Source organism: Leptinotarsa decemlineata, unplaced genomic scaffold (genome assembly GCF_025532065.1).
Source record: "Leptinotarsa decemlineata unplaced genomic scaffold, Ldec_3_MD MMD2_tig00000882_RagTag_RagTag, whole genome shotgun sequence".
NCBI lineage: Eukaryota > Metazoa > Arthropoda > Insecta > Coleoptera > Chrysomelidae > Leptinotarsa > Leptinotarsa decemlineata.
Window position 1 is genome coordinate 12,249,848 of NW_027412556.1, and position 23,206 is coordinate 12,273,053.

Here is a 23,206-nt window from a genome sequence, read left to right on the forward strand (position 1 = left end):
CAATTAGCAAATTATTATAACACACTCATTGATCTGGATTGGTGAATAACTCAAAATATCAAACAAATTATTAATTTATCATCTCAATGCTAACTTAGTATAATTACTACTGGAATAAATTTTCTTATTTCTCAAATTAAAACTAATAATATATATAATATATATATATATATATATTATTAGTTTTAATTTAATATATATAAAACTATTTAATATACACTATACAAATTATTATAAAAGGTCACAATTTACTGTTAGTGAGGTTGGCCGTGTCGAACAGAATGTTATATTGACACAATTGAAACATGTCAATACAATGAACAAGTCATTAAAATAAAAGAGGTTGACTCCTCACAAGATACAAAGAAGAATATTAAATTGAGTTTACCAATTTTTTTTTGTTTAAAATTATGGATTACCGGTAAAAGCCATGTGATTAAAGAACAAAGAGAGAGACACAAAACAATTTGACGCTGTCAGCTGTCAAGTAATTATGTTTGTAAAGGTGTGTTTTTTTGTAGATGATGATACAACTATGGAACAAAAGAGAACTATTATGGTGCATGTGTGATCAGAGACATCTGCTGTTCTATAAGTAACTCAATGAGAGAACCCAAAAATCAAATAAGTCAATTAACTGATAAACATCCTCATTAGTCTTGAGGAAAACAAGTAAGGAGGTGTTGTTAAATGAAAGTAATACCCTGCCATAGGGAGGCTGGAAGTTTGTTGAAAGAGAAAATTATTTTAAAATTATTGGAGTTATATTAATGAAAAACCAGAATTGTTATTGGTTTGGAATTCATGTAAATTTTTTGTCAATGTCTAATGAAAAGGCATAGATTTCACTGTGGTGAACAATGTCTGATCTTTTATTGAGGTAATTATTTGATTGTAATATAAATGACATTTCCAAAAACAATCTTTTAGATATATTTCTTTCAGTTGATAAAATTTTTGTTGAATTATAGTCCATTTTATGTCCTTCTTTGGACACATGATTACTGAGAGCATATCTCTCAAGATGTAATCTACTATCACTTTTATGTGAGCTGATTCTGTCTTTGAGTAATCTTGACGTTTGACTAATATATTCCTTGCTACAATTTAAGCATGAAATAGAATAAATTAATTGAGATTAAAGGTTAATTGGAGTTTCATCTTTGAGTTTAGAAAATAATTTATTGATGGTGAATATGGTTCTAAAAGCTATTTTTACATTAAAAATCTTTGAAAAGTCTGCATAACTCTTGACTTAATATTCTTATTTGTATCTTGTGAGGAGTCAACCTCTTTTATTTTAATGACTTGTTTGCTGTATTGACATGTTTCAATTGTGTAAATATAACATTATGTTCGACAAGGCCAACCTCACTAACAGTAAGTTGTGACCTTTTATATTGATAATTTGTATAGTGTATCATCATCATATAAATTTTGTAGCTTTTCCCTGAAGATGATAATAAATTTTATCGAAATATTGGAATAACTTGTGTTACAAGAGTACACTTCCGTTCTGCTGATCACCCAAAGATATTTTGCAAGTTTTGTTCTTAACTATGAATAAATAAGTAACTGATCATTATATAGGTATTTCTAAGAGAAAATATTGATATTTGATAGCCGTGATAAACTTTTATAGCAAATGGAATATGTAATATGATAAATTGGGGGGTTTTAATTTGAAACGTCTTACAAAAATGATTTCTACTGGTAATTTTTTAGTCATGTGATAGATTGCATTTGAAATCTGATGGATTCTGCATTCATTCGAAAGAAGTGAAACGATTTCCAAAAGTGTAGAAGGAATGGAGAAGGAATCAAAAGCCATTTTTAATCAGTTCAATCCCAAGACATTTGAAAAATATAAGGGTGGTTTCTCTCTCTCTCTCTCATAGCGTTGAAGATTTTACAATGATCTATAGTAAAATTTTCTCTTACAGTTATGCTTTGAGGTACGTTTACTAGCCCACTTTTCATAACGAATCATTCACAACTGTTTTTTATCTTTGGATATTTTAACCTTCCAAAATTTGAAAGGCAAACTTTTTATTTCACCCAAATAAGTTACTGCGTGAATTCGGAATATTTTTCACAAAGAAAAATGTTTTATTCATCAGTCACTTGTCGTACTCAATTATTTTGCCTATCAAAAGAAGACCTGAGTAATTATACATACTTAAGGTTTCGGAGTCTCAAATCTGCCTTAGTTTTCATAAATGGACAGAATTTAGGTTTACACGCAGTTTTTTTTTACAACTCCTCAGTTTTCAGATTATGGAAGTGAAAATATCCAAAGAAGTTGATAAAAAACTAATTTCTTCTCACAAAAAATTACTTTCTTTCGGTTCAGAACCTTTTATTGCATGAATTTCCATCAAACCAATGGATTTAAAGTTAGCAACTGGTGAGAAACTTGCCTAAAATCCGGCAAGAAATCAGAAAAACGGCTCACCTGATGTTCCATTCAAATGAAGGACAAAAGAGCGGAAGGAAACACTGAAAACTCACCTCCGGGAAACCGCCGAGCTCACCCACGTAGACGAGGAGAACAATTTCCGTCGCCGCTAATATACTTCCGGACAATAGAGCGTCTTTGAGTCGATTCGGCATGAGGGCGTACGTCAAATAAGTGGAAGCCAAAGCGAAAGTTGTACCCAGCAAGGGCCTTTTGTCGCCGAAAAAAAACGAGATGCAGATCTGAAACAGAAAATTGCCTGTGATTATTTTCCTCAATGCATGAAAAAGATGAAAAAGTTTAAGGGGGCGCAGCTTTCGCAAAGTTTTCTGGCGGTTTATTTGAATCAACGCAGTTGATATGTATGGTCTCTTCTTGTTATTCCCTCAATACTCCGAACTCTGCTCGGGAAAGGTTTAGAGTAAAACACACTTCTTACTGCCCAGCACCGAAAATATTCTGTACATTCAAACTTCCCATTTTACAATGACCCCTTTCCTCAGCTCGACACTCACCGTGATTTACGAGGGGCAGAAAACTATAACACTACCTTCCCCTAAAAAAAACTAAGTACACTATTCACAATCTATCGTAATTCAGTCTCTAAATTGGTTTTATATTCGTCTGAGTCTAAAACTGAAGTAATCATATTTTCTCTTATATCTGATACAGAATCATCCTTAACAACTTTCACATTTTCTACAACAGTATTATCAACATTTGGAACGGTTTGAACATTTTTTTCTGAAGACTCACCACTAGTCGTAGTTGGGGGAGAAATATTAAAATGATTTTTTTGTATTTGATTCAAGTGTCTTTTCCAAATAACATTATTCAAATTGGAGAGGTTATATTTTCAGGAGTGAATAATTATTTGTGAAAGAAAGTTTTTGGCTTTCTACTACTCTATCTTGATACAAAAAAAAACTGAGTAGAGAAAAGTATCTTCTCTATGATTCAGTGTTCATATAGAAGTATTTGTTTCGAAAGATTTTTTTTTCGTTCGTGTAATTCAATGTTTATATGAAAGTAGCTGTTTCAGGAGGATTTTCTTTCAGTTTGTGTCTGGAAGTTACTTCTTTGCATAATCTACACATCCATGTATAGAGTTACTTATTTTCAAATTGATTACTTTTTTTCTTTCTTTGGAAGATTTCCTCATCCCTTTTTTTGTATCAAGATGGAGTAGTAGAAAGCCAAAAACTTTCTTTCCCAAAAAATTAATCACTCCTAAAAATATAACCCCTCCAATTCAAATAAGATTCCTCTTGGCTGAGATTAAATCAAATAGGTGAATGAATGTCATTACGATGTCATCGATGACATAAGCAGATCAAGCTTATTCCGTGACATTAAAAAATCGTAATTCATGAATGAAGTGTGTGTATTTTCTATAATGGTATCCAATTTGGTACTGAAGAGCCTTAGGGCAAGTGTCTTACGGCGAAACATCAATGTATACCAGTGAGGATGACAGTGTTCCATGTAAGTGCAATTTGTTACCATTCATTTAAAGTAGAACTCATGTGAATGATATCTGATTTTTATTCCACAGCGAATGTTTGAAATACAAACTGAGTAGAGAGAAGTATCTTCTGTATAATTCAGTGTTCATATAGAAGTATTTGTTTCGAAAGAATTTTTTTCTTTCGTGTAATTCAATGTTTATATGAAAGTAGCAGGAGGACTTTTTTTCAGTTTGTGTCTGAAAGTTACTTTTTTGCATGATCTACACATCCATATATGGAGTTACTTATTTTCAAATTGATTACTTCCTTCCTTTCTTTGGAAGATTCCCTCATCCCTTTTTTTGTTCAAGATGGAGTAGTAGAAAGCCAAAAACTTTCTTTCCCAAAAATTAATCACTTCTGGAATCTTAACCAAGTAAGTAGATTTTACGATTTTCCTGAAAATGAGTGCTTTAATCCCAGTTACTTTAGGCATTCTATAATCTTCAACAGTGACACTTTCGTTTTCAGAAAACTGTGTGAATCTTTTGCCTGCATAATCTTTCACTTGTTTGGCTAGCTGTTTCGAGACACGCTTCTTTAAACCTGCCTATGGTACGGTTTCAAAGAATCCATTATCTTTCCTGGCCATCATTTTTGAGTATAATTTATTATTTTCGATAATTCAACATCTTTTGAAGTTTCTTCTCTAACCTGTTCAAATTTAATTTGGCAATGATCATTTCTATCGTGCAGCAAGAACACTATCACTAGGTTTGAAATGTTCTGTTAATAACGGACACAACTCAGAATACTTTTTCGTTTCAGGTTCAGGAATACACAAATTGTGAACTAATTAATAACACTCTTCGTTGAGAATGTTCAATAAAATAGCACTTTTTCGCTTATCGTCTGAAATTTGGTTGGCCACAACATAGTTTTCTAATCTCTTCTTGAAAATCTACCAGTCAGAACCGGGTCAAATTCACGTAAATATGTATTCCGTAGCCATTTTCCTTGATAACACAAAAAATACGTTCGTTCATCAAACAAAGTTATTTGAACTGCCCGTTTTACCATGACCCCTTCTCCTAGCTCGACACTCACCATGATACACGAGGGACAGAAAACTAACTATATTACAATATGTATATAAAAAATTATATAGTCGAGCACAAGCGGAGTTGCCGATTGCGACAAACCGAGTCGCTGAACATGCTCTGTCCAACAGGGAACACAAGATCCTGTTCCAAAAAAAACCGAGAGACTAGCAACTTCGAATCATTATTCAACAAGAATGTATTTGGAAGCCATAGAAACAGACAAACACAAAGAGAACAGAAAGGGCGAGAGAACATATCTACCAAAAATTCAGTTTCAGTTGACATATTAAGAAGAGTACTTTGACCGTACCACTGAAGTTGCAGTCGAAACGTTTGAAAATAATAACCAAAGAGAGCATGGCAAAACCCGGAAACCATCCAAAACAAGTTAGCATCATCAGGAGATGACTAAGACCCAATCTAATGACTATCTTGATGTATCCTAAATATTACACGTGTATTACACGCTGATTAACGGAAAAACAGATTTTTAAACAGTTTTTTTTATCACCGATAGGTGTGTGGACGATAGATGCTTTCCTTTCATAGATACAAAAAATGATTTGAAAAGAGTTGTAGATATCAATGAAAGCCATGTTTCAATGATTTTCTGAGGATACACTACAAAAACACACTTTTGTCTATTTTCCACTATATTTCTTTATTGTTGACCGGTTTCGGCTATTATACCATTTTCAAAGCTGGTATAATAGCCGAATAATAGCCGAATAATAGCTGAAAATGGTATAATAGCCGAAACCGGTCAACAATAAAGAAATATAGTGGAAAATAGACAAAAGTGTGTTTTTGTAGTGTATCCTCAGTGAACATGAATTTCCACAAAATAAACAAGTCGTCAATCGAAGAAGTTCAATGATTTTATTACTTATATAAAGGGTGTCCAATGAATGTGTGATAGATCAAACTAATGTTGGGTCTATTAACACGAAATTATGATTTCACACGTCAAAAAAACACGGGTACCAAATTCCGCGCTTGATATTTCTATGGCTTTTGACTGTCTATGGCATGCGGGTTTGCTGGCTAAACTTTGATGCTATGGCTTGCCGGATAATTTCTGTGTATGGCTCTTCAGCTCCCTGAAAGAACCTTCCCTGCAAGCGGTCGTCGATGTATATCTCTCGAACACTTTCACCATCAACGCTGGTGTTCCCCAGGGATTCATATTGTCTCCAACCGTCTTATTATTGTACATCAACGATTCAATGGAAAAAACCAAGAATCCAATACATTGCTTTGCTAATGACAGCACACTTGTGTCGTCATTCCATTTCGATTCCAGGACATCGGCTACGGAGGCACATCTTCACCGGCCACAGGAGATTGCATATCTCAATGAGGATCTAGAAGTGATTTCGAATTGGGGTGAAAGTAACCAGGTTCGATTCAATGCCACAAAAACCCAGGCATCGGTTTTCTCCAAGAAGATATAAATGTCCTCGAAATGGATATAATAATGTCAGGCCAGACAGTCCCGCTTTCTTCTTCAATAAGTTTGTTTGGGGTTGAAATGGACACCAATATGTCTTGGCACATGTCACTGGAATTGCCAAGGCTGTTTCTCAAAAGCTTGGAACACTTTTCCGGACCAGAAAACTGCACACACGTCAGCAACTTTTGATGCTTTATGAAGCTCAGATAAGACCTTCCTTGGAGTATTGTTGTCATGTATGTAGCTTCTGCCCCCGAACATACCCTGAAGTTGCTGGATTCCATCCAGAAAAGAGCCATCCGCCTGATTGGAGACGCGAACATCACGTGCAACCGTGATAGCCTGGAACATAGAAGAGAGGTTGAAGATTTGTCTCTCTTCTATAGATACTCCCACGGGAGGTGTTCAAGTGACTTGGCACATTTGATTCTACCAAGAGCGGTATATATCGGGAATACGCGACGGACTGTGGCTGCTTATCGTTTTGAGGTTCAACTCAGTACACCTCATCTGGAGAACTTAATTTATGTGAAATAAACTTCCTGAGAAGGTTTTTCCAAATAGATATAATATCCATCGATTCAAATCCAATGTAATTCGCTACTTTCGCACAGGCACCGCTCCTAGAGCGCCTTAAGGATTTTACTGTAGTGGTTATGTTTTTTCTAAAAAAAACTTATTTTTTACAAAAGTTATTTTGGAAAAAAACGAAAGAACAAAAAATTCAATTTGAACACCCTGTATCTTTGAAACGAAGCATTTCCGGACACAAGTTCATATGAAGTTATTTTTTACAATTGTCTCAGGAATACGTCACTTGAATATTTCACGTACTTGTGTTACACTCTGTATGGTAAGTAAACAGGTCGTTTCTTTTGTAATGTGGTAACATTGCTATATTCTAAACCGTAACAGATATGAAGACGATTGAATGAGAAAAAAGTTAACTGTCATCGGCAACAATACAATGGTCGAAAAAAATTCACAAGGACTCTCGCCCTTCTCGAGTTATACGGGGAAAACCAAAAATGCTGTTTTTCGTTTTTTTCGAATGAAATTGTTATTTCGGAGAATATCAAAAAATGGAAGGAGAAAATGTGATTGTATTCAAAGTGTTCTATGACGATGTACTAATAAATATTCAATAAAACGTTCAATGTCAACATGGCCACCATCAATTTTTTTTAAATACGGACCTGTTTTTTTATTACAGATTTTAAAAAAGCAATAAATTCCCGATCCGAGGGTATATCACATTTGATATGTTCATAGCGTTTCGTTTGAAATAACTACCATCATCAGTGACAAGAAGTTTAAATTACGGTCCTGTCGTTACTTCTTTTGTTAATTGTTTCGATTTCTTCAAAATATAATTCAGATAACCCAATGAATTTGACAGAAAGGTACTCTAACAAAATGAAAATTCGTACTTTTTCGTTTTGAAAATTTTTGTATTGCTTTAATCCTTCTTTCAAGGCTTATTTCTCCCTAATCAATTATAATTCGTAATATTTTTATAATTCTCAATCCTGGACGTAACGAAAATATCAGTTTTTGATCAAAATTCTATTGTTGTATAATTTGGTATGATCAAATAGCATCTCAATTCATTTACCATCTTAAACGCGTAGGCTTTGCTTTGGAGGATTAGAAAAAACATTAAGGGACTGTGGTGAATTTGACAGAAATGAAACAAGAAAATGTGGGGTTACTGGAACTGTGAGGAATCAAATAAATGTTATGGGTGGGCAAATATTGCCACATAAAAATTTACACAGTGAAAACATTTTATTTTAAATTTAGTATTGGCCAGTTACAAAAATTATGCTAATCAAGATTGTTCTTTACGAGAAATTGCCCACGAAATAGGGATTTCTGTAAAATCCACCATCCAAAGATCCTTGACCCTTTCTTTAACGATGATCATTTGAATAGTGAAATTTATCTTTTTTTTTTTCAATGAATTCGATGGCTACTTAGATGAACTGCCACTGAATATCCGCCATGAAATACAATATTTAGTGAGTAAGAGAACATTAAATGCAATATTCCCAAGAAAATGGATTGGAAACAATGGACCAATCAACTGGCCAGCTCGATTCACCAAGAGGACTGAAACGGAGGGTCTCGGAGCTCTAAAATTTCGAGTGTCGGGGGAGGTTAAATATCTGGAGTAATTCTAGATTCCAAACTGACCTTGAACCAACACTTGGACAGGATGAAAAGAAAAGCTGAGGTAGCACTTGCCAGATGCACTTATGGAAAAACATGGGAGCTAAAACCAGACATGGCTATAAATGATGGTGGTTAAACCCATGATAACATATGCACCTCTGGTCTGGTGGCCAAACATGAAGCAGGCGACCGCTATTAACAAACTAGGCAAGGTGAAAAGACTTGCATGTTCAGGAATGACGGGAGCAATGAGAACTACCCCAACAGCTGCATTGGAGACACTTCTGAATCTACCTCCTTTACACTTTGTAATAATGGGGAAGGCCAGGATGGGCCAATTCAGACTGGAAAACTCACTGAACTACAGAAAATCGGACCGAACAGAAGTTTCGGAACATGTGAAGGAGCCCATATTGAATATGTGCACGGACAATATGACACCGAAGTACACCTTGAACACAAACTTCACAGCTAAAATCATAAGCCGTGAAGAATGGACGACCATTAGTAATCCCGAAAACATGTTTGGTAAAAACACCTGGTATACAGATGGATCGAAAACCAAACATGGAACGGGAGCTGGAATATACCGAGCGGATAGAAATTTAAACTACAGTTATCCGCTAGGACTATATACATCCGTCTTTCAGGCGGAAGTGTATGCTATCTTGCAGTGTGCAAAGCTTATTGAATAGAGACCTCAAAGAAATGAGCGGATCAATACTTTAACAGACAGCAAGAGCGCACTAGGGGCTCTGACAAACCCGAAGATGACATCAAAATTGATCTGGGAATGCCATGAAGAACTGAATGAACTTGCTAGCAGGAACAAATCGACTTTTTACTGGGTGCCAGGGCATTCAGGAATCACAGGTAATGATAAAGCTGATGAATGTGCTAGACGCGGATCATCAACTTCATATATAGGTCCTGAACCAGCTCTGGGGGTACTAAAATCATTGGTACGAAACCAGATTGAGGCATATACCAATAAGAAGCACACAGAGTACCGGACTAAAGTACCTGGCAACAAACACAGTAGAACCTTCATTAGGGAACCGTCCGAGAAAAGAACCCAAGAACTACTTCAATATAGTAGGGATCGGCTCAGAATAATTACAGGGTTACTAACCAGTCATTGTCCGCTAAGAGGACACCTGAATGAAATGGGGCTGTACAACGGAGACCTCAGCTGCAGATTATGCAACGAATGGATAGAAACAGCTCTACACATCTTATGCGAATGTGAGGCACTGAATCACAGGAGGCAGCCAATATATGGAAGTACAAAATTACGTCCAGAAGAATATGACGAACATCCAACACGGAACCTGTACAAACTAGTACAGGGAACGAGACTGATGGAATGGGTGTCATGAGAAGATGGAAGAATAAACACAATAAACCCAAGAGGCTGCAGTGTTTTCTGGAGACTTGAATTAAATGGACAAGCCAGACAGCTCCCAAGGGACCAAAAAAAAAAGAAGGGAACATTTATTAAATGCAATATTCCCAAAAAAATGAAAACAATGGACCAATAAACTGGCCAGCTCGATTCCCAGATCTTACTTCCTTATATCTCAAACAAAAATTAGATATGCATGTAGTAGTATTGCAGCTATTATTCTAGAAAATCGCCACAGAAATTGTATGGACCGACAACTTATGTGCATTCAACAAATAGGTCGTCAATTTGAGCATTTAATGTAGATTGCCATGTAGCTCTTCCCAAAAGTTCATGATAAAATACATTATTTATGGCTTCATCAATATCTGTAATGAATAAAACAGGTCTGTATTTTAAAAGAAGTTGATGGTGGCCATGTTGACACGAAACGTTTTATTCAATATTTATTATTACATCGTCATAGAACATCACGTCATAGAATACAGTTACATTTTCATTTTCCATTTTTTTATATTCTCCTAAATAACAGTTCCATTCGAAAGAAACAAAAAACAGCATTTTTGGTTTTCCCCATATAACTCGAGAATGGCGAGAGTCCCTGTACGTTTTCTTCGACCATTGTATTGTTCCCGATGACAGTTACCTTTTTTCCCATTTAATCGTCTTCGCATCTGTTACGGTTTAGAATACAGAAATGTTACCACATGATAAAAGCAACGGCCTGTATGAAAGCACCAATCTGGATAACATCAAAAGTATGAGAATCACTCGAATAATTCATGGAATTACGACTTAATGTCACGAATGAGTTGAATCTATCCGTGTCGTCGAAGACAGTACGTAATCACATTTTTTTTATAAAGATGGAGAACTAGAAAGTCAAAACCTGTCTTTCTCATTGTATACAGTTCACATAAATTCTCTTCTCTAATTTGTTTATGGCGTTGCCATCATCAATCATAATTTGTTTCCACACAGTGTCGTTTCCAACCTTAGAGGATCGCGTTCTATAGAAATCCATTAGCATAATGTTTCCAGAGCTACCTTATAATGAAGTGTAACTTCTCTCAGAGCCTCAACATCGAGATTGTTTCCTTCCATCATTCCAATGAAAGGGTAACCAGAATAAACCCATCACAGCTGTTGGGGAAATTTCAATTGCATCGCATAAAAATGTTAATGAGGCTGAGGGTTTCATCTTTCGGTTTGAAACTGATGTCCTTTTGACGTCCCGAATGATAAATTTCTGTATAATTCGATCGAACTGAAGCTGTCTCATACTTTATGCATAAGCTTTCATTATCGTACGAGTGAATATAGCATAACGCTTCGTCGAGTTTGAGGGAAATCGACTGGAGAGGTGAAATAAGAAAAACTTGTATTTTTCGTTGGGATGGAAAATATGTAATATGTTCAAAATGACCTCGGTTGAATTAGAAAGAGTTACCAATTTCTTAGAAATAAGTGAAGTGAATAAGATCGAAAATAATCTGAATAATATAAGTTTTACTGTCAATTCTGTACAGTGCCGTATTCGAAAATAATTTTGGCACTTTTAACAAACCTTCAAAATTTTATAAAGTGCGCCCTGTTTTATTCAGCTTGAAACCTAAAATAGAGAATGAATTGATATATGATATTTTAATTGAAACAAAATGGTGAAGTGGTTGACTCTGTGGCGATTTTAAAGTGACCCCTCAATCCTCTACTGAGGTACAAAGATACCCTCTTCCGCGAATTGAGTATTTGTTTAATCAACTACAAGGTGGTGAAAAATTTTCAAAAATAAATCTTTCTGAAACCTACCAGCAAGTGTTATTGTCACAACATACTCAAAAGTTGGTTACAACATCTACCGACAAGGGGTTATTTTTTTTCAAACTGTTTCCATGTGGAATATATTGTGCTCCATTTATTTTTCAAAAATGAATGGATAGTTATTTCACAATTCCCAGGATAGTGTGTTCCGTAGATGATCATCTTATCACAGGCAAAGATGACAAAGAGTATTACGAAAGATTTAGAGTTAGTTTATAATGTCTTCAAGAGTGTGGCTCAAAAGTCCTTAAAGAAAAATGTGTATTCTTCTAAGATTCGGTTGTATACTTCTCTCAAATTAGACAAGAATCAAGAGTAGATCCGATTTTGAGTAAAGGTATGATTTATATACGGAATGGGTGGCCGAAAATTGTTTCAAAAGAACTTCAACCATTCTGAAGTATAGCCATTCCATTTTTTCTAACGATTATTCAATTTATTGGCGAAATTTACGAATACGACAAATGACTGACTAATTGAACTCTTCGGTGAGTAATATAGCTAGGGGAATTCTAGCCCAAAATCCCATGCTTTATCTTAAACCGCTTCATTCTGACGATTTTACGACTTTTGACCTTCAAAGCTCACTTCAAGATCGTGAGTCGTTGGTAAGTGTTTCAGAGAGGGACTTTAGTGAGTGGGAGAGACACGTGTGACGTAATCGATGCGGAGGAGGACTGGATGGCGGCAAAAGTGAAGGAGTAGGGACGACTCTGTCACACGTGTCTCTTTCCAATTCACTAACGTCTCTCTCTGAAACACTTACCAACGACGCGTGACCTTGAAGTGGCTTATGAAGGTCGAAGATCGTAAAATCGCGAGAAGGAAGCGCCATAAGTAGAGGCATGAGATTTTGGGCTAGAACTCCCCTAGCTATATTCAGTGGTCTAATTCGGAGAACTGTATCGGTTAGGTTAACGAAGCGATAGTAAAACTGGTTACCTGGTAATTGTATGACGGGATTATTTGAGGGTTTATATTTAGTGAGTGTATTTAATTTGTGTAATCAATTTTTTGTAATTGATAATTTCAACCTATTTCCTAATGTTAATGTCAATAATGACCAATTCGGTGGTAATCTGTGAGTTGGTTCTGTATGGATTTTTTTCCTGAAGCAATTTAAAATCTAATATAATGAAAGTCCTAATTCGAAACATTCAAAACTTCAATTCACTCAACATCCCACAAAATCCTCCAGAATTCAAAACCAGTTACATTCCAGCAGGAAATGACCCGTTCTGTTTTGAGAAGGGATTCCTCGACGTATTATCCTCGATTCAGTACAGCCGGTGCAGGATACACGGTAATTGAGCAACTATAAACAACTTTAATACAGTTCTGACAGAAGGTCCGAACGGCCCTAAGCGACTTGTAAGCGTAATGTATATTGCGAGTTGATATGGTGGGCAAATGATGAGGGTTCGAAATAATGGCAAGACTTCAGGGAGTTTGATAATTAACAGAAGTCTTCTGCACGGCACTTGATGAAAAGTTTCGGGACGTTTTGGGTCGCGGGATTTTCAGAAAGGGATGCGGTATAGGCGGAAATGTGTAAATTTGTGCGGAAGCTGTTAGAATTGGAATTTACCCATGTTTTGATGTATCGATAATAAGAAAAATCAGTAAAGAGCGTAATTCACGATTTGAAACAAGTTACGCTAACGAATTGTTCGAAAGTAATAAACAATTTATTTGAACAAGAAAATTTGGCTTGATTATTTGAAGAGCACAAAATTTCCTGAAACATACCTTTTCACCTTTCGAAATTTTAGCACCAATCTTATAATTCCAATTGATAACCAATTTTTCCCAAATTGAGGGTTTACATACATATAAACCTTGATCATTAACAAAAACATGGAATTTTCCCTGAGAGTCGTTGAATATGTATTTTCATAATGTTGAAGTATTTGCTGGTTTGCATTATTCAATTTTTTTTGTCGTTTTTCCTGACGGTTTAAAGGACATAAGTCTAGTGCTTGAAGTGGTACTGTCTCTATAGATGTTTTTGAGTGTGCTTTGGTTTCCCCTTTGGAATGATCTATTATGAAAAAGAAGATCAGATTTCCTCCATTATGGCAACTGTTTGTGAGTTTGTATTGTGAGTATAGTTTGTGCTCCAAGTTGTTAGTTTTGTAACGGTTACATTTTTGGTTCTGATTCGCTCTCCAACGTACTTTTTAATGTTTTCAGACCTAATTTTCTCTGGGATACGACCCTCAAGGTCTTCATTCTCTTCGCCGTTTTCCGTCATATACTTTTTTAAGTTAGGTCATAAATTGAACCACATATTTTTTATGTGCAAATGTGCACATAAAAAAGGTACATTCCTCGGAAAGAATGAAATGAAAATCAATTTTTATGAATATTCCATGAACTGTTCAACATTTTGTAGTAAAAATGGATTCATGGCTTTTAATACGTCATTTTTGAAAGTTTTGCGCAACTCAACACTTTTTCGAAAAATTGAGATGCGGGCTCTTTTTCAATATTCTTCAAGAATTTTTTAGTTGGCTGTTCAATACAGATGAATAACAAATAGTTGCTTTAACAATTACCTACTGTCATTTGTGACACTATTGGTTTATTACATTATTTTTATTTATTTTTTACTTCGTAGTACTCTTTCAAAAAGCCAGTTTTATCGAGATACGGTAAACATTTTGAGTAGCAAAAAGTAAGTTATGATAAGTGAGTATTCATGTTATATGCAGGAATGTGTGAAATAAATGTTCAAAATGCCTTCACTTTCCTGAATCACATTCTGCACCGTTTTGAAAAGAAATACGGATTTTTTCAGAAAATCATAGGCTTCTGATGGAATCGATTTGCACTTTCAATGATTCGATGCTTCAGTTGTTGTTCGCAAATTATATCAACAGAATACACGTCCTCTTTTGTAAAACCTCAGAAACAAAAGTCAATGGGGTGGAGATCTAAAATTTTGGCTGGTGAAGAAATAAGGTTTACCTTTCTGTTACACCCTGTAAATTACTGTATTTATTGAGTGACATATGGTGTAACTAATAGGATTTTGCTTTTTTGTTCTATACAAAAGCTTGACCAAACAATGTTATGAAGACGATTGGGTTAGAGATATTTCATTTTCACATTTTTTTATTTCATCAATGGATGAGTTAATTAGAATCTGCTTCTTTGTAACTCTGCCGTAGCGGATTATAAACTGTACTTAGTAACAATTCAGCAATTTTGGAATGAACTTTGCTACCACACGCTTCATGCTCAAAATTTCCGAAAAAATTGCATGGTATGAGCCAACCGATATGCCGACATCTTCAGCAACTTCTTTAATAGTGATTCGATGATTATTCATAAGATTTTTTTTCAGTTTCTGAACAATTTCGTGGGTTGGCGATGCGCTGCGAGTGTCGTCATTCACATCTTCTCGACCTTCTCTGAGAAGCTTGTACACCTTGTGAACATTTTTCTGACTCAGAGTACAATCACTGTCTCTTTGGCTTACAGAGACATGCTTGTCTGGCCATCAGTGATGCCATCAGTACCACTACGTCAGCAGCCATGGAGATCCCTCTAGATCTACCTCCTCTCCACATTTTTCTGGAGAGGAAGGCTAGATGGACTGCATATAGACTTGTGCACATTGCCAATTGCACAAATCAATTCAATGCAGAGTGCAACAGACTGTTGGTTGACACTGGAAGTCATTCTGGAAATGACCTCTGACTTTATGCCTCCAACTGTCAACAACGAACTGCCTTTCCTTTTCCATTTCCTGAAACATACCTATTCACCTTCCGAAATTTTAGCACCAATCTTATAATTTCAATTGATAACTAATGTTTACCAAATTGAGGGTTAACATACATATAAACCTGGATTATTAACAAAAACATGGAATTTTTCTTGACATTCGTTGTATATGGATTACATCCATTTCCAGTATTCTGGAAATGACCTCTGACTTTATGCCACCAACTGTCAACTACGAACTGCTTTATAAAGTACTATTCCCGAGTAGAGAGGACTGGATCCACCGGAAGTAGGAAATATTAAGAGCAGATAGTTGTTGGTTCACATATGGATCAAAAACATCTTTCGGTTCTGGTGCAGGTGTTTTCAGTAGCAGACCCAGGACAGAGATATCTACCTGCCTAGGAACTTATGCGACTGTATTTCAAGCGGAAATTCACGCTATTGAATTGTGTGCGGAGAGATTGGAAGAATCCAACCTCATACACAAGTAATGAAAATATTCTTGGACAGTCAAGTAGCCTTGAAAGCTCTTGGCTCCTACCGAGCAACGTCTAAATTGGTAGCAAATTGCCAAAAACGACTCCTTTCAAGAGAAAGACTTATTAAATTGTCTTTGGTATGGATTCCTGTCCAAACTGGCCTGAAAGGTAGTGAGGCTGCTGACTCCATTGCAAAGAAGGGTGCTGCAAGCAGCTTCATCAGACCATAACCTGTCATTGGCATCATTTTATGATTTTCCAAACAAAGATTGATCACCTGGATGGCAAGAATATTTATGGACTTCTGACAGAATATCCCAGGATTGGCTCACTCCAAGGCGTTTATTCACCCTTTGAAGCTTGGAACCAAACAGTTGTTGGACTACTGTAGGGATGAACTACGATGTCTAACAGGCCTTCTTACAGGTCACTTTCATTTCAATCAACATATGCAGAGGCTCGGAATGTCGGAAGACAGTGTGTGTCGCCTCTGTTTGGAAAATGATGAAACAGCAGAGCACATACTTTATGGTACCTGCCTTGCTGGGGACCGAATCAGGTTTTTAGAGTTCGGCAGAGCCGTACTCTTACCACCTGACCTGAAAGAACACTCACCATACAAACTAGTCGGCTTCGTTAAGAAGCTGGGTTCATTTGGTCGAGTGTGAATAGGTGTGAGCCACAATGAACCCTTGCGGGTTGCGATGGGGGGTCGAATAGACCCACTCACTTTGGACCTAACCTAACAATCACCGTATGCCACTGTCAACATTTTGAGTGCTTTTGAGCATTTATTTCCATTTTCTACACAAAATTTTATACACATTGCTGAACACGTAAAACATTTTCATGACTATGGTCAATAAAAGGAAGTCGTCATATTGCTTTTAGAGACGTTGACTTTTGGACTGCAAACGATTTGAAATAACTCTGGATCTCTATTCAGAATTCAAACACTGTGTCACTTTTATCTGTCACTTGTCATGCCTCAGAATCGTGTAAACCTACTCAAACTATTATTATCATGAATACCAATTCTTCTCTCCTTTGATCCAGTGCATCCTATGCATTTCGGAAAAAAAAACCGCATCTTCGTCAGATACTCCGGTTTCCATTCACCTTTTCATTTTACTTGAATATTTGATATTCTGAACATCACTCGAATATATATCGTGAGTTTCTGTAGCTCATACATATGCAGTTCGATATTTGAATTGTGCACAAACTTAGAATGCATCGCACACTCTGCAATCGTGCTTGCAATATTCGGCATTTTGCTTGTAATGAATACATGGATGTTATGGAATAATGAGTTTTTGAAATTTATGCAAATATAGTGTGTTCTGTATTGAGCGTGATGGCTCCGTTTTCTGAGACTTTTCGAATGATTTTTTCAGGCAGGCACAACCAAAATTGAGTGAATGAAAAGTATTGTTTGTTGGGGTTTATCCTCTTGAATTCCAACTCCAACTATTCTAAACAAGAAAAACACAGTGTTTGCTGTCTATATTTATTGTTCACCTTACTAGATGATTACAACTGAACCTTCGTGGAGTGTATCCTATTTTACTCTGATCTGAATCGCACAAATGTTATTGTTAACACCACTCGTAAATATCTAAAACCCAACATGTGGCAGAAATATACCTACATACAAAAGGGTGATGCAGACAGTAAATGTTGCCATATCTTGAATGTCTACACAAAATATAAAAAGTTATAATATTCTGAACATTGTTAATGATGACCTATAAGTAGACCTGTTAGACAACGTAGTTGATCCTTACTGCCTTTCTGCAGTCTAACAATTGTTCGGTAGTAGGATATACAAGATGCTCCAGGATGGGAAGTTAATCTTAAAGAGTCTGAATCCTCCGGTAATTTCAAGAAGAAAACATCTTTGAAAAATAATTGAAATATAAAATATTGTCCACAGGTGGGGTAAAGGCGAACACCATGGTGAAGAATAACAAAGAGAAGATAGGCCTAATTTTCATGAATTATGATGAAACAAATTTACAGAGAGCACTAGACGATGTGAAAAAAGGCAAGAAAAGTTTGAGACAAGTATCAGAATATTATAAAATTCCTAAATCTACACTCCATAATAAAATGAAGAAAAAAAAAAGAAGGAAAACATGGCGGCCAAACTGTATTTTCGGCAGAAGAAGAAAGGTTGTTAGTAGAAGGCATAATCAAATTTGGTGAGTGGGGCTTTCCATTGACTCGCAGAGATATGAGATGCTTAGTAAAAAATTACCATGATAGAAAAGGAAAGAAAATAAAAACTTTTAAAGACAATTTACCTGGAGTTGAATGGTTCTATAATTTTTTTAAAAGACATAACATATCAACCGAACGATTAGCTCAAAACATTAAAAGATGCAGGGCTAATATTGTCAAAGACACTATAAGAGAGTTTTTTGAAAATTTAGAATCGACATTGGAAAATATTGAGCTTACCCATATAGTAAACTATGACGAGACGAATCTCACGGATGACCCAGGGAGGCAAAAAGTTCTATGCCGCCGTGAGTCTAAGAGAGTAGAAGTTATACAGGATTCCAGAAGCACCCCAATTATGATGGCAATTACTGCATCCGGACATCCACTGCCCCCTTATGTGATATACAAAGCTGTCCACTTATATCCAACCTGGATAGAAGTTGGAACACAGGGGATAATATACAACCGAACTAAATGCGGTTGGTTTGATGGCCCAACCTTTGAAGATTGGTTTGACAAAATTCTCCTTCCTTATTTCAAAAATCTTCCCGGAAGGAAGGTGCTCATTGGAGACAACCTCGCTAGCCATGTTTCAATACATGTTCTGGAATGCTGCGAACAATATAACATCGAATTTGTGTTGCTTCCACCTAACGCCACTCATCTTCGCAAACCCTTAGATGTTGCTTTTTTCGCCCCTATGAAAAAAGCATGGCGTGCCATATTGCTACAATGGAAAATAAAGAATAGGGGAACTATCCTGAAATCGGAGTTTCCACGGCTTCTTGATGAAGTTATTAAGAAAATTTAGAAAACAATATAAGATTCGGGTTCAGAGCTTGCGGGATTGACTCATTCAATAGTGACGTTGTGTTAAAAAAAATACCAGATGATCTACAGCTTGAGGATATGACTGAAGAATCTCAGGTGACTGTGATACTAATGATACTATACAAACGGGTACTTTTTTATTATTCAAATTTCCATGGCCAAACAAGACCCATAAATATTTTGTTGGATGCGTCTCTGAGATCATTGAGAATGAGACGACTGATAATTTGTATTATGTCTTGTATTATGTCAATTTTCTAAGGGGGCAAAACACTGATAATATGGGGCTCTATTTTATTTATCCAAATATTAAAGATATGTAGATCACACTCAAATTTTTAAAATTCTTACAAATGTAAAATTTTTGAGGCGCGATAGGTTCCAATATCCCATTTTAAAAAAATATGAAAATATTCGAATTGAATAATTCAACAACAGTTCAGTACCTAGTATAAAGTTTATATTTTGTTTTTGTTTTGTGTTATATGTAGGTAGTTTTATTTTCCTAGAAGACAGTGCAATTCGAATTGAATGAGTTCAGAATAAGTATGAGGTTTATGTTTTGTTTTTACTTGTGTTATTTTACTAAAATAGATTAGTTTCTTATTTGAAAATGCGTTTTTGTTTCTTGTGGATTGCTATAAATCATTATTTTTGTGTCCGCCTACGCCCCATTTCAGGGGTAAAGATGACTTCTGATGCAAAATAAATAGATGTCCATGTTCACCCCACACGTAGGGGCATGGGCGGACAGCATTTAACCAAAAAAAAAGTAGTGGGGGTAATATTTTTTGCATATTTTTATATCGTATCATATTCTGGAGATTTAGGGCTTCCTTCATTTTTTTTTTCAAACTTTTTGCTATAAAGGGGTTCGAGTTATTGACAAAAAAGACCAAAAATTGTCCAACTTCACCCCAGATTACGGTACTCATATCTACACCAAAATCAAATTGGTTATCGCCAGAGTAACTCAGCGATAACGCGTGTATAGATTGCACGGATTTTTCCTACAACCTGAGTTCAAACCCACTGCTGGATTTGTTTTTATATAAATGATATAATTATCTATTATTGTAACTATATATGTACATAATTATAATGTAGGAAATATTGTCAACAATTTTTAAATCATTCAATTGAGTTCTGACTGACTGAGTCAAAGAGTTTATTATCCATACCCTTAATCTCAAATGAATATATTGTACCATTTCTTTCTACGGTTAGTCGTAGAAAAGGTATAGTACGCACCTCGAGGATAAGACCAATTACGTCCACTCACGAATTATCGCACTCGGCTGACGTCTCGTGCTTACAATTATTCGCTCGTGTTTAATTTTTTTGATGAAGAATACTTTTCGATATTTTTCAGCCATCGAACGGTTCCATATGGAATGAATGAAAAGCATTTAATGCACAATATGCTCATGATTTCTGAAAAACGAGTTGACGAATTTTTTTGTTGAGGAAACAATCGGCTAACAAAATAATTGATGCCAAACAGTTTGACAGATATTAATTAAGGTAGGTAATACAGCTTTTTACGTTATACTTTTCAAACGACAAACACAAATGTTGAGTTCGCTGATATGCATTACATAAACGAGCTTGCTTACGGCAACGCATTTGGCACCAGACGATTATACCAAGAGCGTAATTCAAATAAAACGGCTCCAAATCTGTTTTTTCAGTAACCAGCTGTGGCTTCCCTACGAAAGACAACTGTCAAACGTCGAAACTTGTGCGAGCTAAGGACTAACGAGGTCTTACCTTTTAACGTGTGACTACTAGCATGGAATGAATGAACGATTTCAGAGACTCACAGATAATATTGAACAAAAGTCTTTTTTGCGAAAGAAGTAGAGTCTTTTGGGTTTTTCTCATTTATTTGTCAATTTTTGAATTGTAGATTGCAATAAGCCATTTATTCAAAATGTAATAAATTGCTCCTTTCAGGTTTATTCATTCTTTTTTAAAACAATTTTTTGCAGCTGCTATCACTATGCAAATTTCTCCACATCAAAATTTGGATTTTTGGCAATTCCGAAAAGGTTGTAGGGTTCGTGCCGATCGCACGAAGGGCGGTCTTTTTGAAATCTGATCATTTGGTATACCTCTCTCATTATGTGGTTCCAGAATTGAATTTTAATCTTAGGTAAAATGCTTTTTACTCACTATTCTCTTCTCGATATATTGACAAAAAGTCTCCTATTTGATTTTGTTCTATTAACGTCATCTTACTTTACGAGGATGATATTTTTATCAGTCCAAGAGAATATAAAAGTCTAAGGTTTCAAATATAAAGTATAAAACGTAGAAAAACGACTCCATGGACAAAATCATAAAAAACAACGTGTAAAATCTTATATAAAAAGAGAAAGGTAAATTCTATGAAATAAACGATAATAAAACAAAGGAAATGCCGCTAATTTGACCCTGCTATTTACTGTTGATTCAACGTGTTGAATAACTACACATGTACCAACTCAGTACAAAATACTCTTAGTTTTACTTTTACTTTAAGGAGAGTAGTGTATAACTTCAAATTCTCGCCCTTTTTTGTAATTATAATATGAACTCTAGCGAAACTAACAGCATTAGAAACCCAACAATATATAACCTCTTTGCGAATAGGAAATGGACTCAGACAAAATAATATGTGAACCCTCTCTCAATAACAACTGGTTAGTAAAAAAAAACAAACACTCACATAACGCCTCTTTGGGTGGTTCATGGTCAACCATAGATACCGTTGACCCGGTGTGTCTTCAACACCAACACTTTGATTTCAAACTCCCCTGTATCCATTACCGGTTTATGCTTTCACTACCGATTTTCCTCAAATTTCGCACCACGCGCTTACAAACAAAATAACTCCCCTGTAACTCCCTCAACCTCGAAGGCTGAGGGATGAGACCCCCGATCTCGTCTCGGCCGGCTCCGATGACTGACTTCTCTCTATCTCTCGACAAACTCTCAAGCCCTCGTGTCAGCATCGCTAGCCACAAAAACCTCATCTCAGTGTTTTTTAATTTTCCCAAGCGTATAATCTTCTGCAGGATGTACCTAATTTGTTTAGTCTAGCCAAACTTGTACATGACCACAACGACGCTCAAAGGTCCGACAGTCATAAAGTAGTTCAGAGCTTTTTCAACTGGAAAAATATCGACACCGAAGAAATGGGTAATCGATCTCGATCTCTATGAATGAAGTAGTATTTTACGGTAACCATCGCATTGACATTTTCATTTCCATTTCCAAATAAATCATAATTAGAAAGCTAACACTTACTCAAAGCTCATAGGTATTGTTCATTTTGATTATTTCTATTAAATTCACAGTTTGGTATATAAATTGACGTAAATAAGTACTCTCCTTTTTTTGTTCGGTCATAGAGTCGTTTTTCATAGTTAATAATGTAGAATGACAAGTGGGGTACAGACAAAGATATCTACTTTCAGTAATGTCATACTTTGAATCCTAAGGTTCCGTATACAAATATTCAACTGAAAAAGAAGTTGACACCGAATGTTATGGTTTGAAGTCCAAGTTGGTATAAAATGTCATCTATACAAATTCTTTGGCGAAGTAGCCGAGTTTATATGGAATACTACACATTTAAAAATATTGTTTGTATCCTCTTCCGCATTTCCATGAATTAAATTCTTGTTCCTCATCGAAAGTTCATTATGCTATGCATATTTCGCGTGTAGCTCGATGCGGATAAATCCAATAATGAAACTAGTTTGTTCTTCAGGAAACCGTTTGGTTGCTACTCGACAAAATCCCTACGAAATTGAAGATTTTCGCAACTACCTGGGCCCTCGATTTTCCCTCAAGTCCTCAAAACTAAACATAGAAAATACCTGACGAATAGAATTTCTGCGACATTCAAAGACGCTATTGTGAACTTTAATTTAATCCACCCTTAGGAATATAATCAAGTATCGCTGAGAAAGAAATTACGAGCAAGTTAGGAACGTTGAAAGTCCTACAATTTGCTAACGCTAAGTAAGCAATTCATTATTCATGCGGAAGAACTTTGAAATATGTTCAGGGTATTTTGATAGGA

The 23,206-nt window shown here is 35.7% G+C and overlaps 1 protein-coding gene across 2 annotated transcripts in view; it reads right to left on the reverse strand.

The window, feature by feature from the left end:
• The window catches only part of LOC111514866 (adenylate cyclase type 6), a 426,206-nt gene that overhangs the window by 107,578 nt on the left and 295,422 nt on the right, over window positions 1–23,206 (reverse strand). For both annotated transcript variants that reach the window (XM_074175026.1, XM_074175025.1), the window contains one exon: window positions 2,512–2,700. In XM_074175026.1, coding sequence (XP_074031127.1) covers window positions 2,512–2,700 — 189 coding nt within the window. The remainder of the gene's footprint in view (window positions 1–2,511; window positions 2,701–23,206) is intronic.